At 36.5% G+C, this 17,643-nt stretch overlaps 4 protein-coding genes across 5 annotated transcripts; 3 read left to right on the forward strand and 1 right to left on the reverse strand.

Annotated features, from left to right (window-relative positions):
* The first annotated feature begins 220 nt into the window (after positions 1 to 220).
* On the forward strand, positions 221 to 3,766 carry LOC105159647 (metal tolerance protein 4). The gene is made up of 7 exons (XM_011076774.3): positions 221 to 936; positions 1,219 to 1,391; positions 1,524 to 1,722; positions 2,094 to 2,272; positions 2,375 to 2,525; positions 2,812 to 2,945; positions 3,250 to 3,766. Exons 1-7 carry the CDS (start codon positions 747 to 749, stop codon positions 3,427 to 3,429), a joined length of 1,206 nt encoding a protein of 401 aa, XP_011075076.1. The 5' UTR covers positions 221 to 746; the 3' UTR covers positions 3,430 to 3,766.
* Positions 3,767 to 4,313: 547 nt separating this feature from the next.
* On the forward strand, positions 4,314 to 6,555 carry LOC105159648 (DNA-directed RNA polymerase subunit beta). Of its 2 annotated transcripts, XM_020693241.2 has the most exons (4): positions 4,357 to 4,464; positions 4,803 to 4,909; positions 5,031 to 5,773; positions 6,107 to 6,555. In XM_020693241.2, the coding sequence occupies exons 3-4, from the start codon at positions 5,155 to 5,157 to the stop codon at positions 6,313 to 6,315; spliced, it is 828 nt and encodes a 275-aa protein (XP_020548900.1). In that variant the 5' UTR covers positions 4,357 to 4,464; positions 4,803 to 4,909; positions 5,031 to 5,154; the 3' UTR covers positions 6,316 to 6,555. The 2 variants fall into 2 exon arrangements, with proteins under 2 accessions (XP_011075077.1, XP_020548900.1); XM_011076775.3 differs by lacking the exon at positions 4,803 to 4,909 and having other exon boundaries at positions 4,314 to 4,464.
* Positions 6,556 to 6,801: 246 nt separating this feature from the next.
* Positions 6,802 to 14,225, reverse strand: LOC105159649 (uncharacterized). Its single transcript, XM_011076777.3, has 8 exons — positions 13,645 to 14,225; positions 12,550 to 12,909; positions 12,205 to 12,464; positions 10,934 to 11,075; positions 10,429 to 10,800; positions 10,195 to 10,326; positions 9,472 to 9,600; positions 6,802 to 9,362 (listed from the first exon to the last, which is right to left on the reverse strand). The coding sequence occupies exons 1-8, from the start codon at positions 13,831 to 13,833 to the stop codon at positions 7,113 to 7,115; spliced, it is 3,834 nt and encodes a 1,277-aa protein (XP_011075079.2). The 5' UTR covers positions 13,834 to 14,225; the 3' UTR covers positions 6,802 to 7,112.
* A 2,268-nt stretch (positions 14,226 to 16,493) lies between these two features.
* On the forward strand, positions 16,494 to 17,129 carry LOC148788230 (uncharacterized). The gene has a single exon (XM_088879622.1). It carries the CDS (start codon positions 16,494 to 16,496, stop codon positions 17,127 to 17,129), a length of 636 nt encoding a protein of 211 aa, XP_088735748.1.
* The last annotated feature ends 514 nt before the right edge of the window (positions 17,130 to 17,643 follow it).

Below are 17,643 nucleotides of genomic sequence, written 5' to 3' on the forward strand. Positions count from 1 at the left end.
GGAGACAGACATGCTCGCTTGTGTCGTGTGCATGAATTTATTTTTAGTAAAATTATTAGCAGCTGCTCATCGTTACTTCAACATCATGAATTTCAACTTTATTTATATTAGACAAAGACAGTAGTCTTATTATAACAACAACTGCATAATTAGTGTATACATAGGAAAATGATGGTAAAGGCAAGTGTCCCATCAACGATTGAAGCAAGGAAAGAGTTGGATGTGATGTAGTAGAAGAGGCGGTCAAAAGGGAATTGATGCATTCAATGAGCCAAATCATGCAATGTCACAACCTCATACCAACAGCTGTTGCAATTTCCTCCTATACTCTTTTCTATTTCTTTCATTTCAATTTTCAACTCTTCATTAATTCACCTAATTTTTATTTACTACCCACCCAAAAACACATCAACAACACTATAATAATTAAGAATTGATCTTTTAATTTCCTTGCTTATTTTTCATCTTCATCATCATCTGAATACATACATCTTTTCTGAATCTTCCCTTTTTCTTTTCTGGTCTGAGATGATGTGATCCGTCCTGGCAGATAACATTTATTACACACATGTCCCGTGTTCCAATTCCATGTGTGATGATAACATCTGATCCCAAGGACAAACTACAAACCAAATCTCAAATTAGAAACGGCAAGGAAAAACAAGTTGGTAGCAGTATTTCTTTCTTCTTTTAATTTTCTTTGTGTTTCTGGGCCGGGTGGATACTACTACTACTGCTACTGAGCAATGGATGATGAGGGGTCAAGAACCCCATTGTTGCAAACAAATCTCAAAAACCAAACACGTAGTACTAGGAATTCTGTCAATGCTCTGAAATGTGATTTCTTGTCTAAGTTGCCTGACAAAGTCAAGACAGGTCTTGATCCTGAGGCCTCTTCTCATCTTGATTTTTCTAAGACAACTGGCTTAGCTGCAGGTAAAACTTGTACTCTTTTCATTCTGGGTGTTTGTATGAATTTTTATGTTACATCATTTGGTCTTTCACAAACTACTCATAATATAAGCTATTTGATCTAGTTAAAGGGATCAGTAATCACACAACTTTCTTCCATCTCTCATCTTCATCAACTCTTCACTTTCACTCTTTATCATTATTACATCCATTCCCTCATTTCTATGTCAAGCTTCATGACACACAGTTTCCTCATCACATACGCATATATATATATACATAAATTTTTGATCTCGTATGTCTTAGGTGAGAAAGAGTATTACCAACGACAATTTGCCACCTTGAGGTCCTTTGAGGAAGTTGATTCACTTGGTTCACCCAATCTCATTGACCAAGACCTAGATCATCAAGAACAGGCACAACATGAAAGAGCTATGAACATTTCCAATTGGGCTAACATCTTCCTCCTTGCATTTAAGGTCTCTCTACATGGACATGGACTTGGACTTGGACTTGGATTTTACTTTTTTCTGCCACTTCTCCTCCTTTATGCTGAAAAAATTTGTGGTTGGCTATGTCAATGAATCAACTACTCTGAATTTCCTTTTCAGATTTACGCTACGATACAAAGCGGCTCGTTGGCCATTGCAGCTTCGACGCTGGATTCTTTACTCGATCTTATGGCCGGTGGAATACTATGGTTTACCCACTTGTCAATGAAAACCATAAACATTTATCAATATCCTATTGGGAAATTGAGAATGCAACCAGTAGGCATCATCATCTTTGCTGCCGTAATGGCAACTCTCGGTATGTTTGGTCTGTTCCCTTGTTTCAGTTCTGATCTTTAATTTTTGGGATGTTTATACTCTCAGTAGTTGGTATATATCTGTTTAAACACATACATAACATAATTCTTGTGTCCTATACTTGAGAGCCGTCAATCATGTTCATCAGAGTGGCTGTGCAAATTACATGCTAATATTGACTTTATTATTATTCACTTAGAGGTTAAATGGAAAGAAATGAAAGCAGAATTTGTAATTTAATTAACTGAGAAGGTGTAAAGGACCTGTCCTAGAAGAAGTTTCTGGAGACAGTATCTATGATCAAGTTCTTTTACTGGGACATATTAAGAACTTGTTCTACGGTGGCATGCTGAAGTATTGAGTTCTTCTCAGGATTTCAGGTGCTAATACAGGCTGTAGAACAACTGATTAAAGCTGAACCTTCAGAGAAGATGGGAGCAAATCAACTGTTCTGGCTGTACGTAATTATGCTCACAGCAACAGGGGTAAAACTTGTTCTTTGGTTTTACTGCAGAAGCTCTGGAAACAAGATTGTTCGTGCCTATGCAAAGGTTTTATTTTCTTTTTCAAGTTTCAAATATTCTGCTCATTCCTGCTAACCTTATTTCTAGTTTTCCAATTACTCACCTATTGTATTAACTGTGAGTAATCAGGACCATTATTTTGACGTGGTGACTAATGTGGTGGGATTGGTAGCTGCTGTTCTTGCTGACAAGTTTTACTGGTGGATTGATCCTTCTGGTGCTATAGCTTTAGCCATATATACCATAACGAATTGGTCAGGAACTGTGCTGGAAAATGCAGGTTTCCCTCTTCATACTCTTTATTAGCATAACAACATAAACCGAGGTGCATTGAGAACCTTTTGGAAGCTTATGTAGTATCATTGCAAGAACCAGAAGAAATATAACAAGATTTGAACAGCAGAAAGATTGTTCGTAGCTGATATCTTGTATCACATACTTATTTAGGTTACTCTGAAGCTGATGCATGAATTGGGAAGAGTGGTCCTAGAAAGTGAACATATGTAGTGCTAATACTATGTTTTGACGTCCTTGCTTGAATTCTACTTGTTTTCATCTATTCGCAGTTTCACTGGTCGGACAATCAGCTCCTCCCGAAGTACTTCAGAAACTCACTTATCTTGTTCTACGTCACGATCCTAAAATCAAGCGTGTTGATACAGTCCGCGCTTACACCTTTGGCGTCCTTTACTTTGTTGAGGTATGTTTATTCCAACTACTCCACTAGCTGTGAAGCATAAATCATTCATGCATCATGTAAAATATATTATCAAGAATATCCTATTCAGCAATCACTGCTTATTATGATCCATAAGCTGGTTTAAGAACTCTTGCTTAATGTTTTTGTTATGGATAATTAGGTAGACACCCCAAAAGTTTGAACATATTATGAAATATCCACTCAAGTTTAAAAATTTACAAGGGCAGTACTGCTGCCTAGAAACATGTTTTATGGTTATGTACGTTATGCTTGTATGCCATGCCATGGTTTGAATCAATGACAGGTTGACATAGAGCTTCCGGAGGATTTGCCATTGATCGAAGCACATGCAATTGGAGAATCATTGCAAATCAAGATCGAAGAACTTCCAGAAGTTGAGAGGGCATTCGTTCATCTTGATTACGAGTGTGACCACAAGCCTGAACACACCATCCTTAGTAAACTTCCAAATAGTGACCCCTAAATCATCATAGTTATGACAACCGAAGCGATCCGAGACCATCGACTGCTGTTGTAATGTAATGTAGTAGTAGCTAGTTATTTAGTTTATACGCTTAGAGGAAAAATATTAATGGGAATGGGAATTAGAAAAGCCAGCCGGTGGAACACTGAAAGTTATCACCATCTGCTTGCTTATATATATATATAGCTTTCATGAGGAGTTGTGAATTAGTAGAAATTGTTGGTGTAGAGTGCAGAATTTCAGAAGATGGTCTGTAGCAAAATTTGCATGAAAATTGAGACACAAGAACAACCTTAATACCATCGAAAATAGATTGGTTGTGGTGTACATTTATAAAGCATCTTCAAAATGCATTTCTTGTTCAAGTCCTATTTACAGGGTCTAATGCAACTTACCCCATATGATATTGCAAATAAGCATATTAACAACCCCTATAAAGAAACTAATAATTTACCTCTTTGTATTAATTAAATTGAAGTAATTTACCTCTTGTCATTTGTTACAGGAGAGTAAATTGCTACATTTTACAAAATACAACGAGTTGCTCGTTTACAATATCACACGTAAGAATTCCTTGTATTTTTCTCGATTTTTATATGAGAGCAAATATAGAAATGATTAAAATATTTGAAGTGAAATGTACGAATCGGAAATTACATTATTGACTATGTAATCTGGTTTAATGATTGAATGTTATTGTTACATATACACATATCAATGTAATACATTGATAAGGGCAATTTGGTCTCCTCGTGGAAAACTAATTTCAGTTTTTGTGAGGTGGAGGGATGATTTCGGAATTTCAGATACATAAGGGGGCTAATTGAGATAATAAACAGTTGTGAGGGGCATAATGTTATAGACTATAGTTGGAGGGGTCAACTGATATTTTCGTTTTTATATAATAATACCCTCTCTTCTTCTTCTTCTTCTTCTCTAAAACCTCAGAGGATAACTGGGCAGCTCCATCCTTCTTTTGCTGGCTACTCAATTTTTTTATTTTTTCACTCCTCGAAATATAGTGTCCAAACAAGAGTAAGTATTTATGCATTTACAATACACTTTGAAGTAAATGAACGTATATGCAAGTTTGAAATTTACATGTGAATCTTTGCTTGTTTTTTTTGTGCAGCTTCTGAAACAAACCAATTTTGTTCTTGCTATTATTTCTATGTAATAGTTCTAATCTTGGGAGCTTTCTCGTTGTGCCTAGCTTTCTTTGGTTATTTAATTTTGATTTTTGCAATATTTGGTGTAGAAGAGGAACCGAACAAATGAATTTTTTCCTTGCAAATTAAGTCGTTTTCCCCCGATTCAGGTTGGCGCCGATTTTCTTTTAAATTCTGATTAACATTATTGCTTGTGTGAAAAAGGTAGCCAGGGAGCCAAAATCAAGAAAGTAATTATAGTAGCTGGCAGCTGCTGATATTCCATGATAGCTATGTTACCTGGAATGTGGGATTTTGAGAGAGTTTGTTGGGTCTTTAGTCTATCATCTAATACTACTTCTATTAATTTTGTATCTCTTTAAGTTTTTACATCTTATAATAAATGAAAGGGCAAAGAGCTGAATGGTGGAGTATTATTTATTTTCAATGTAGGTATCTTAACTTGGGAACACTTCATGCTCTGGTTGTAGATGCCTCAAGTATCTAACCGTCGGTATAGCTAACCTCAAAAGCTGGAACCTGATATAGCTGATCTGTTTGTAGCACAAGATTTCTGATGAAAATTATGCTTTTAACGTCATCTTTTGTCCCGCTTAGACCATCCCTTCCATCTCCTCTTTGTGTGCAATCACCACCTCTTTATACATTTGGTTGTAGTCCTAAGACTCATGTGCGCACTTCTCCTTCATTTGCCTTCCAACTCAAGTCACCCAATCCCTCATGTGGACATCAATTTTCCGTGGCTGCTGCGGTTCCTTCAAGTCAGGGGAGTGTTTCTGTTGTTCATTTTGAAGATTTTGTGGAGAAGGATTGGTCATTTCTTGATCCTGACGAGGTAAATAATGATGGAGAGCATATGCAGAAGATTGATCGAATTATTTCTGCTGGAAACATCAAAGAAACCTCAAAAGTTCTCGTGTCTATTGGTTCTGAAGCATTTGTGGATAGGATGGTTGATTCAGCACCTTGTGAACAGTTGCTTGTCGTTCATGACTCTCTTTTCGTTTTGGCATGCATCAAAGAGAAGTATGATAAGGTCAAATGTTGGCAAGGGGAACTAATAAATGTACCTGAGAAGTGGACACATTTTGATGTTGTATTTCTCTACTTCCTCCCTGCTTTGCCCTTTGAACTTGATCAGGTTCTTGCAGCCCTTGCTAGCCGATGTTTGCCAGGTATGTTGAACTGACTTATTTGTCAGGTTTTTGGCTATTTCAATCCTTATGATTTCTTCTTTATGCATCCTTACTTTTTATTTATTTATTTATTTATTAATATTTTTGGGTGAAGGTGTCACCGTGCTAGTTGCATTTTATTGCTCCAAAACTAGGTTAGATGTAATCATTTGTGATTAAACGCTAAAAATTGGCCATGAATAGAATCTATAACAACATTTTACCCATCTTGCTTTGGGACTCATCCAGATAGCTGAACTTCATCCAGGAAAGCTTTTTGGGTTTAATTTTCATGGTCAATTTATTTATCTGCAATGGTTCGATTCTTCACAGGAGCAAGACTAGTTATCAGTCATCCCCAAGGCAAGCAAATACTTGAAGAGCAGCAACAGCAATATTCAGATGTAGTGGTCTCCAATTTGCCAGAAAAGATGATGTTACAAAGCACTGCAGCTTCCCATTCATTTGAAGTGGTGGAATTTGTGGACAAACCTGGATTTTACCTTGCTGTTTTGAGACTCAACGCAGAGTCAGAAAAATAGATAAATTGTTGTAAGTTATCGTGCATCAGGTTTGTATTCAATATGATAATAGGAGTTCACAGTATGTGCCGATTGGTTGTTCAAAAGTTATAGATATTTCTGCATCTTCTAGTTACTGCCAAATCCAGATAAGCTGTATTCTTTAACATAGTTAGTAATTCTGATGGCCTCTTTTGCCGAAACAATATATTATTCAGATCATCAGAATTGCTTCAATATACTGTAACTTTCCAATTGTCATGTTTATGTGTTTGCTAAGTAATTCTTTGTTGTTTCCAAAAGATCATTCTTCACAACACACACAAATAAAAACAGAATTTTAAGCATCACTTAAACCAGTAACTATCCGTATTTGCTTACTGGGTAGCAACACATGATCATGGAAGTAAAGTAGCAGATCCAACAAGCACTGGAACTGTTAAAGGCATTTGTATAAGAAATCAGAATGCTGTATATCATCATCATTGTGCCCAAAAAGTGCAAACGAAGTCCAAAGAGTATATCATCATCCCCAGAAAAACCGTAGAAGTCTCAACATAATGAATTTCCTTGATATATCTCTGCATAAGAAAAAGAACAAATAGAAATCAATCAAAATAAAACCACCAGTAAAACATGAACGACACTAAAAATTTCTCAGACGATTATTGTGCACCATTACAAAGTACTCCAAGCTAGCATCACTCAGCACTCAGTTATAAGAAAATATGGGGTTGTAAATTGCTCAAAGCTTCCACAATTCAGTCTGAACTAGGGAAATAAAACTGAGAACAGCCTCAGGCGCTTATGTAACTATCTCAGAAGATAGAAAACTTTATGCCATTAGTTGCAGCAAATAAGTTGTATTCCTCAATGGAATCTTTCTTATTGCTGGGATGATCTCCACCAGGAGAGTTATCTGATGAGTTCGGAGAAGCATCCCCCATAATTCCGTCTTTCAAGGAGACAGGATCAGCTTTAAATCCTGATGAAAGAGCCACAGGGCCCCCAAAATGGAAAAGAGAGAAACCATTATTTCCCATATCCATTTTATCGGCCTTCCCATTTTGTCCGGCATCCACACCCGTTGGTGCATTTGCAGGATGTTGATCAGTTGAAACCACCTTCTGCATGCTATGTTGAGCTTCTTTTAGCCCAGATACATGGGCAACCTTCGACGGCTCATTTGTGCTAACCCCATTAACCTGAGAAACAGGCTGGAAAACAGGCACATGAGCATGATTAAGTAATGGGGGGCCCAGATGCTGTAAGGCCCCATACTGCAAGAACCGTGCATTTCCGTTCAAACCATATCCAAAAGTGTTGGCATATAAATAGTGGTTGGAATGGGGAAAGGACATCAATCCATTAGTAGGAGCAGCTGGCCATGAAACTGGATTCTGATGGTAATAACCCATTGCAGGCGCCTGAAAGAGGGGATAGCTTATGCTCTGATTGTGCATCTGAGGAAGCATGCATTGAGGTTGAGCACTGACGCTAACATTTACTCTCCCATTGTCGCAATCTGGAGCTGCTTCCTTAAGCAAACTGCCTGATGAATTTGTTCCTGCAGAGACAGGTCCCTGGCTCTTAGCTTCCTGCCCACTTGATGTATTCTGGTCCTCCACAACCCTGTGAGATGCAGTGATACCATTTTCATTGCAGTCTGAAGCTTCTCTACCCTCTGAGTTTTGGTTAGACTCTTCCGAATCTGATGTGGATGTTGATTCCAGGTTTTGAGGATTTGAGTACATATTGCTCTCACCCTCACTGAGACAGGAGGAGCAGTTATCAGAGTTCGACGAGCTGCTCATTGATGAATCTAATGTTCCAATTGCAGAACTTTTCGTAGGACATAACTCACCATCTGCTACATCTTCCTTTGAGTGGTTCTGGGGCTTTTCCACTGAAAGGAACCCATTGTCTAAGTCTCCACAATTCTCAGCTCTAGACCTTGTTAAATGTAACACATCAGTATCATCATGATTGGTGTGAACTGAAATATCTGTCACTTCGTCGGAACTTGTGGAACAAGATTCGGGTAGTTGATCAGATTCAGAAGCTTCAACTTTGGGAGTGGATCTCAAGGTAACATCAGAATCCGAGTTGCTCCGGACACACTTCTTTTGGGAATCTAATGGTTCCCAAACTTTCTTAGTATTAGGTGGATTCCCGGCAATAATCTTGCTTCTAGGTCGGCCATTAATCTCACGCGCACAATCCACTTGAGTATACTTGTTGCCACGATAATACGGTTTTGATAGATCAGATGGAGACTCCAACTTATTAACATATTTAGGATCTCGCACTACTCTTGTAATATGAAACTCTGGCCTTGATCTATAATCATGATGATGGTTACAGCTGCAAGCATGGGGATCATATCTGTCACCCACTCTATTATGGGTGCATGAAAATTTTTCACTTAACTTGTTGCAATTTCTGATGTTAGACTTTGCAGCATTAGTTCTTAACTGCTTGCTAAAGCCATTAATACCCCTTGTAGATTCAAAACCATCAGCATGATATCTCGACTCATATTTGCTAATGATACCCCCATTCTCGGATAAGGTTGCACCTTTTCTCCTATCAGACCATTTTAAATTCAAATCCCGTTGCAAATCTTTGCGGAACTTCAGCTTCCTGCAAGAATACTTGAAGTGATCATATGGAAAAGAGGTGTTCCAATCCCTCGTGTTGCCAAATTCTCCATCCAGAATATCTTCGGAGGGATTTTCCATATTTGAATAACTGTACTCTGTCAAAAGCTGGTCATCTTGAATATCGGGGGACAAAGGACTGGATGGAGTAGCTTCACCCGTTTCACTGAAAGAATCTCTGCAGCCAACATTATTGACACCCTCATCAATGCAGGGTGTTGACTCCTCCTTTGAGACCTCAGTGACCAAAGGATCTGAGTTTGATTCAGCACATTTCTTTTCCCGATTTTCCTTCTCTCTTAATCTTTCCTTTCTTCGGAGCTTCTTCTCTCTTTCTTTTGTTCTCCTGCGCTCCCTGCGCTCTTCTTCTTCACGCTTTTCCTTTTCTTCTTCTTCAAGAAGTTTCATCTGTAGAATCAAAATCGAATTGGAAACCAAAGATCTATAGTATTTAGAACTGAGAATATACGCAGGCGACAGCTGAACCAGAAACTTCACAATATCAAAGGCTAAACACCTGCTTTTCTAGAGTAATGATTTCCTTGCACGCTACATGCACACGCTCCTCTAGTAACTTCAGAGCAAGACACACAAAAATGCTGTGTGCATTTTGCCGAGCAGTTCCTTCTCTAAAAGCTTTCTCAACCTGCAGAAATGCCCCAGCTAAATTAGAGAACCACCAGCTGCTAACAAACCCAAGCATTGAGACAACATTAACTAACACATATGCATATACTCTTTGAGATAAAAGTTATCACTTCACACTTCTCTCTAAAACAACCTAGCTTCACAAGAGAATGAGACAAATCAAGTTAGATTCCTAAGGATGCTAGCTAGTTCAATACCTGGTTTGGTATTACTAATTACTATGCATGGATTATGCATACTACAAGTTTTTAGTGAGCATTTCCACAGGTAACTCAGGAAATCCTTATTTGTGAAAAACTTTCTGTGTAAAGCCTAATTTTAGATGTTATGTGCATAGAACACTGTACCACAAGTCACAAAATATCAATTGCCAACCAATTCAAATGAACTCTTCTCAAATTAACATTTGAATAAGAAGAAGCATACAAATAAACATAAAACGTCGGCATCCCATTCCCTCACTAAGGAACACAAGAAAGTTTAAGACAAGTGACAATAGACTTAGATGAATAACCAAAAAAACAGAACAACAGATTAGATGTATATGCAATCCAGCCTGAACAGTCACAAATAAAGAGGAAAGAACACATGCCTGTTCCTTGAAAATGACAGTTGCAGCATCTAGGAGAAATTCTCGAGCAAGTTCAGGACTCTTCGCATGTTTCTGAGGACGGGAGCATTCACCATCAAGCTCATTTCCATCCTTGTCCATGGAATCATCATCCTAAATATAACAACAGAATTGCAGTGAAGGAACCAATACGTCATTATATAAACTGAACAAATTCTTCATTTACAGAAGTGAAAATTAAACCAAAGTTGATACCTCTTCTTCCTCAGCCTCCTCAGCATGTTCAAAGAACCTAGTGATACTTTCCCCTCTTGTAATTGTTACAAAACCATCACCAACCACAAGCCTGCAATGAACACATTGTTGGCCTCGCAAAGCATGAGCTTTTACACACAGCTCATTGCATCGTCCATCCATCTTCCATGCCCGTAGAGTTATATAGCAGGCATTTAGCCCACTTAAATCTAGTCCATTGACATGAACCCTTCCGCTCAAGCCAACATTTTCGAACTCCAAGATATCAGATTTTCCTTCTCCAGTTCCTACAGCCCATTCAAAGTGGTGATATGTTCCAAAAGCATCAGAAAATGTCTGATGCCAATCAGCCAGAACAGTATCATGAGAAACCTGATAATTAAGACAAAAAATGGATCATGATTCTAGCAATATCATCAAGATATAAATGAACTAGGACAAAAAGTTCACAATACAGAATGTGAATGTCTGATGAAATGGAATACACATAGTTCAAATTAGACACCTCATATTGGAAAGCTGTATCTGCCACACAAAACCAACTTGTGCAGCGAGTTTCCCTTCGCATCCGTTTCAGTTCCTTCAGCTCCTTAAACTCACGTATAACATTTCTTCTACAATCTCTACAGAACCTTTTGCTGTCAAACCTGCAAACAAGAAATTCATATACTTTCCACATCAAAAACAATCAACATAAATATATGTTTTACTGGTAAATATTCAATATTAGACATGGCAGTTGCAAACATAACAAGAACTTTCTCGTTGGAGATAAAATAAGCGAGAGCAGTGTGTTCCATCTTTTCTTCATTGATACAAAACAATCTTCTGATAGGTGAATGATCAAGCTCCATATCTCTACTTATTTCAACTCCAAATAGTCACTTGACTCACTTCGGGTAAAATCCCGAGTATGGGAATTTAACTTACAATAAAGAGCAGAATCCAGGGCAAGAAAATCATAATTTTGCATTCATGGGATATAAGAGATACACAACCCATAGGTAAAGTTCCAATGCTCCTGACTTGCAACAGACAGACTTCTTTAGACTACACCTTTAACAATTTTCAGGCAATCAGAGAGTAGCTTCAAATAGTTCGGAATTTAGTGGAAGTAATATGGCATGTCGCATGCCAAGTATAACCAATCAACCAAAATTGAAGAGTAAATTTGAGCCATGTATACGAAATCAACTGCATGATAAACACTATATATTCAAATAAAGGTCAGAGGTCACTTTGCATAACTTGCTAAATCATTTATATAGAGCTTTTCTTCGTGCCATTTGATGAGTTAATGTTTACTTCATGCTAATTCATAATTTTGTTAATGTTCATCTAACAAAAGGAAAATTAACTTTCTACAAGAAAATGAAACGAGAAGTCACATTAAGTTGAAGGAACTAGTCCAGAACTCAGCCATCAATCTGCCAAATAGTGGGTGATTTAGCATGTCAATAAATCATTATGTTGTTAACAAATGAAGTCTGCAAAAATTTGAACAGCGAAAGCCTTCTGTTGAGCTAAACAAACTTTATCTTCCTTAAGGAGTAAAACAACCTAAAAGGCAGTCCTAAGCCAAAAAAAAAATGTTGCTTCTTACGCGACATATTTAACTTTAGATAAATAAAAATAAACAATAATAAACCAATTCAAAACCGACCAAGACTGGGCTGTAACGATAAGGTAAAATAACCTTTATACGTGCTGACATCAATCTAGACTGAAATAAACCAAAAAAAGAAAAAGGAAAAGCCAGAAAACACCATAACATACCTATACATGAGCCTTTCAATAAAATCTTCTTCTTTCATCCTTAGAAGAGAGTGTCGAGTCTCCTCTCCAAGCGCAGACCAGAAGTCCACCAAAGTCTCCACAGACAATCTGGCAGTATGAAGAGCACATGTTTCTCTTGTTCCATGACCTCTACCATATCCTGCAATTCCTTGGCTTATCCATCCTCGTCCACCTCCCCCACATGCATCTGGATAAAGCAATTCACGTTCTCTTTCCCTTGCACGTGCACTGTCAAACACCTGATTCAGAAGAAGCATGTAAACTAAATGTGCTCACGAAAAAATTTTAAGCACAGAGAATCAGTGGCACAAAAAAGAGATTTACAGTTTGAAGCCCCTTTAAAGACTTTGAGTAAAGATAGCAATCCAAGAGCGTGAGTGTCCCATCCCTGGCCGCAGTCAATCCACCCCATGGATGGACAGATGGATCTTGAGCATCATCTTGGCATTCATTTGCCATACACAGGTCTCCATCACTTTGATTGTCTGTTGCTCTTGCACTGTAGGGACCACCGGCTGCATCCTGCTGTAGAGACTTCCCATACATGACAATCTGCAAAAAACCTTCAAGCAACAAACCATTGCACCTAGAACAATACATGTTCTTCCGAGCGTGCTCAAAGAGTGTCTGCTTATCTATCCTAAGAAGATTTCTTCGAGCTTGTGGTGTCAGCTCACACCAAAACTGCAGGAAAATCAAAACCACCTTCCATAACTAATCAAGTTTAACTTAACTTGCAAACTAAGAAACAGGCTGGGCATTAATCAATACTTAACAAATCCTATTTGATTTCTGGTTCAATAGCTAATAAAAATAATGTCATATTCTGAACATACTAGAGAAAGCAGATCAAGGATATGAGACTGTAATAAGTGATAAATGTTAATATAACGCAGAGCAGCCTACTATTGAAAACTTAGTATGTACTTGTGTAAGTGGTGCCTGTGTATTAGCGGGAGAGCTATTCAATGATCAAGCAGACTACTAGAATAGCAAAGTGCCAGATATGCACACTGCTGTAGAGAACATGCTAATTTAATCCGCTCGTGTAAATTAATACACTCTAGCTACAAAATTTGTCTACCTTCCAAATTCCACAGCACCAGATTAACACAATCACACAGGGTTTGCACGGGCATTCCTTCTAGAACTGATTTCCCTCGATATCAACGAAACACAGAACAAAACAAAACTACTTGTTTTAAATTCCGCATGATGAACTAAATTGGATCTGTCCAAATGTTATAGGAATGACTTGCAGTGCAGTTGCGATCTTAAGATTTCAACTCCATAACATTTTTTACGCGCAAGATCCAAATTAAACTCTTAACAATCCAATAAAAAATACCACGAACAACCATTATTTTTGTTGAACGAACAATTTTAATCAAAGTAAAGAATACATTTACACACTTATACCTTCTGCAGCTGATTGTAGCTCACATCATTGCGATGCTTGGACCAGAACCCATTACTAGAAACGGATGAAGCATTGAAGGAATGGAACGGCAGCGTGCCGTTCCCCACCAATGGATTCTGGTAACTAGTATTAGTATCATTGTTATCAGCACTAGAATTGTTATTAATCCTCTGAGCTAATCCAGGCATTTTTACCCTCAAATTTCAATTCCTCTTGTATCCAATCCTCATCTCCAGAAACAGAAAACACGGTCCAATCTGCGCCGTCCGATTCAAAAAAATCCGATTGATAATCAATTGCCTAGAACAAAAGGTAAATAAAGGTAATTCATAGATCGAGAAAGAAATGAATTCCAGATCAATAAAACAAATGATCGAAAAAGATATATCTAGAGAAAATATTTGTAGAAAAATCTGTGTGAGCGAGAGGGTGTGATTCAGTGGATGAAATGAGATTGAGAATCTGAGGATGAATTTGAATAGGAAGAAATCGAGAATTTAGAGAGGGGGTGGGGGAGACGGGGGTTTTCGCTGATGAGATTTGGCACTGTGTGTAAATTTTTGTATATATATGTAGAGAGAAGAATTGAGGCGGAGAGACACAGATAATAATCAGCAAAACAATTTACCTGGAGTTATAGGCGCAAGGGTTATAATGGGAATTTCATATACCAAAAATATCAAAATAAATATAATTTCTATTTACAACAAACTTACATTTACTCTCACATATTTTAAATGAAATAATAAATTACAATTTTTAAAGTTTTTCCTTTTTATCAAAATTTTATGAACAAATATAAAAATTAGATTCAGAGCTCTGTACTGTAAATATTACATATATAGATATACACTTACCTTTTGTTCTCTTCTTCTTTTCATATATTGAGATTATATTCATATTATTATAATGTGATGGTATTGTGAAGTAAAATGTGATATTAGATAAAGATTATACAATTCTAGGCAATGATGTCTGCAGAATTCCATCTAGGAAGATGGGCAATTACCATTCTATTTTTGCATTCATCATACAAACAACTCCTTAGTCATTTTGGTCATTTTGTGTGTTGTATGTAAAAAAAAGTAGTTTAAGTTGTAGATTAAAATGGAATGAAGAAGAAGTAGTAGTAGTAGTTTGGTTGTGGTAATTATGTTGTCATTTAAATATTTATGATGTTGACAATGTTGTCATTTACTATAATAGCTACAATTCTCTCAAGTGTTGTCATTTTGAGACATCTCTAGCATGGCCATCAAATTGCTATGTCCTTCTTCTTAATATTTGTTTCTCTTACTATTGGTTTTTCTTAAATATTCAAATTTATGTTTGATTTCATATATGTGTGTGGTAAGCAGCTACTGCATTATTATTTCTTTAAGATATTAGAAGAAAACTGAAAAGGCAATTGGTCAAAGATAAGAATCCTCAACAACCCTTTTAGGACATGAATGGTTGGACAGATCCAAAATAATCTCCAGAAAGAAAGAATCCTCAATATTTGCCTTAGAATTCAATTCAAACACCCTATTTTTGTATTCAAATTTATAATACTTGAATATATATATATATATATATATGATGGGGTTAATGGATAAAATACCTTAATAACCTTACAATATGAATAAAATTGGGGTATTGGTTGGCAAAAGCAATGCAAGCTGCCATTCACCATTCCCTTCCACTTCCCACACACACACACACACACACACATGGATATTCGTCTCTCTACATTTACTTTGAAAATCTAACAATTACATATATTATACCACAAAATCCAACAATCTATCTCTCTATCTATTTTATTATAAAAATATGAATGCTCTAAAAGATTTTTTTTTTATTCAACAAAAATCTCCTTTTATGATATTTATGTAATTTAATATTATTATTATCTAACTTAAATTTGATAATATCTTGAATCAATAATTCAAATATTGAATTTAGACAATCTTATAACAAAATTATTAAAAAAAATTAATTATTTTTTTAAGTACACCTCATATTGCATCTAATCTAAATCTAAATATTTTATTTATATTGTATATTATGTATTTAAGAGTTTGAGTCTTACTAAAAATTTTATTAAGATATGATGTACGTTGTTAATACATTATATTATTATTGTTGTATTTAAGAATTATTTTCATGCTCGAGTTTCAATCCAAGGTTGGTGTTAATTAAAAAATTATATATATGTTTAATGTCTTAAATAAAATTTGATAAAAAAGTATTCATAATTTCTACATAAGAGGTAATTGGATTGGAGTTGGTTCTTAATATAAATTAAGTTTAGATATCAATATTATTTGTATCACTAAATATTTATATAATTATGTAATGAGAAAGCAGCTGTGATCCAAATGAATAATGAAGAATTCCTGAATGTAATTAAGTTGATATTGATGGTGGAGTTTTCAAATAAAGTGATGAGGGAATATCTATATATATTTATTTAACTCTTCAACCAGCTATATATATATATATATATATATATACGTGTCTCAACAACAAAACCCTAAGCTGCATGCAGATTTCACAAAATCTCATCTCATTAATTCATCAAACCCAATTTCTGTAACTCATCTTTTTGCTTTACAGCTTTTCTTCTGACCCAAGAAATTAACAAAATCTCTTTTTCTTTTTCATTACTGTAACCTTAAAATTTCACAAAAAGGCAACCCATTTCATGACATTGAAACAAAAATTTGGTATAAAAACCCCTCTCCCCCACCTCTTTCATCTGCCACCCTCTCAACCACCTCTTTGTTTCTCTCTTGTTTTGTTTGCTTTCATTCCTCTAAAAATTTAACACCCCACCCCACCCCACCTCTTCAATTTCATGGGCATGTCCAGAAAACGCAGAAATGGATGCCCTCTTGAGATCCGCAATGATGGTCCAAGAATTTGCGTGGACAAAAATGATATACATGAGCTAACAAAACTGGCTAGGTCATGGGACTTCACTTGCTCATTTTGCTTCAAGAAGTTCCCTTCTGCACAAGCCATGGGGGGCCACCAAAATGCCCACCGCACCGAGCGTTTGGAGGAGAAGAGGCTCTTTGTCAGGGATCCCATTGGCTACCGTAAGCGCGCCTATCTTAGAGCCAAAGCCGGTCGCAACTTCACCATTGAACTCCCCCCCAACCCTGCCCTCAATCTGCATGCAGCCACAATAATGCTGAAACATGAGCTTGCCAACATTCATCTACGTCCACCAAAGCTTGTTCCTGTTGGTGGTTTTGGAGAATTTAATGTTGGAAACAACTCTTTTTCCAACACTAGTAAAGATTCTCGGGTGGGTAACATTAAAAATAATGGTGGAAATTTGAAGAATCAGACTTGTGGTGTGATGAACTTTCTGGGCCCAAAGGAACTTAGCCTTGTGGAGAGTGTTGGCCGAGGTAATGCAGCAGATGCAGAGGGCATGGAGTTCAACATTAGTGCCTGTGAAATGAAGTTGGATTTGACTCTCAAGCTGTAACAATTCATGGTGCTTGCAATTGTTTAAGTAATTAATCAGACTCATGATGATGATGATGATGATATATATATACATATATGCTTTTAATTATTAGTCGATCGGCTATAAATGTGGTGGTGAAGGTGAAGGTGAATGGTGAATAATAAAATTGTATTAGTTGGTGGTGAGGATGATTTGATGTCATGTCATGCAAGAGGCAATTACAGATCTTCTCTTTGTATTCTTTTACTTTGGTGATGATGCTCAACTCAAGCCTATCAAATTTTGTAATCCTTCTTTAAAATATACTTCACTTCATCTGTTTCTTATATGTACACTTGAATCAAACTATAAACACCTACAGTTCAAAATTATTAAACAAGATCCACAATGGAAACTGCAAAATGCTTTTGATTATTGTTGCCAATTTCACAGTAATTAGATTGAGATACTATGAATCCTCTATCGTAACGTATAGGTATGACTTGCAAATTTTTGTAATATCTTTTGCGGAATTTAAAAGTAGTTAATTTTT

This window comes from Sesamum indicum, linkage group LG4 (assembly GCF_026168435.1).
Source record: "Sesamum indicum cultivar Baizhima isolate 11 linkage group LG4, ASM2616843v1, whole genome shotgun sequence".
Classification (NCBI taxonomy): Eukaryota; Viridiplantae; Streptophyta; class Magnoliopsida; order Lamiales; family Pedaliaceae; genus Sesamum; species Sesamum indicum.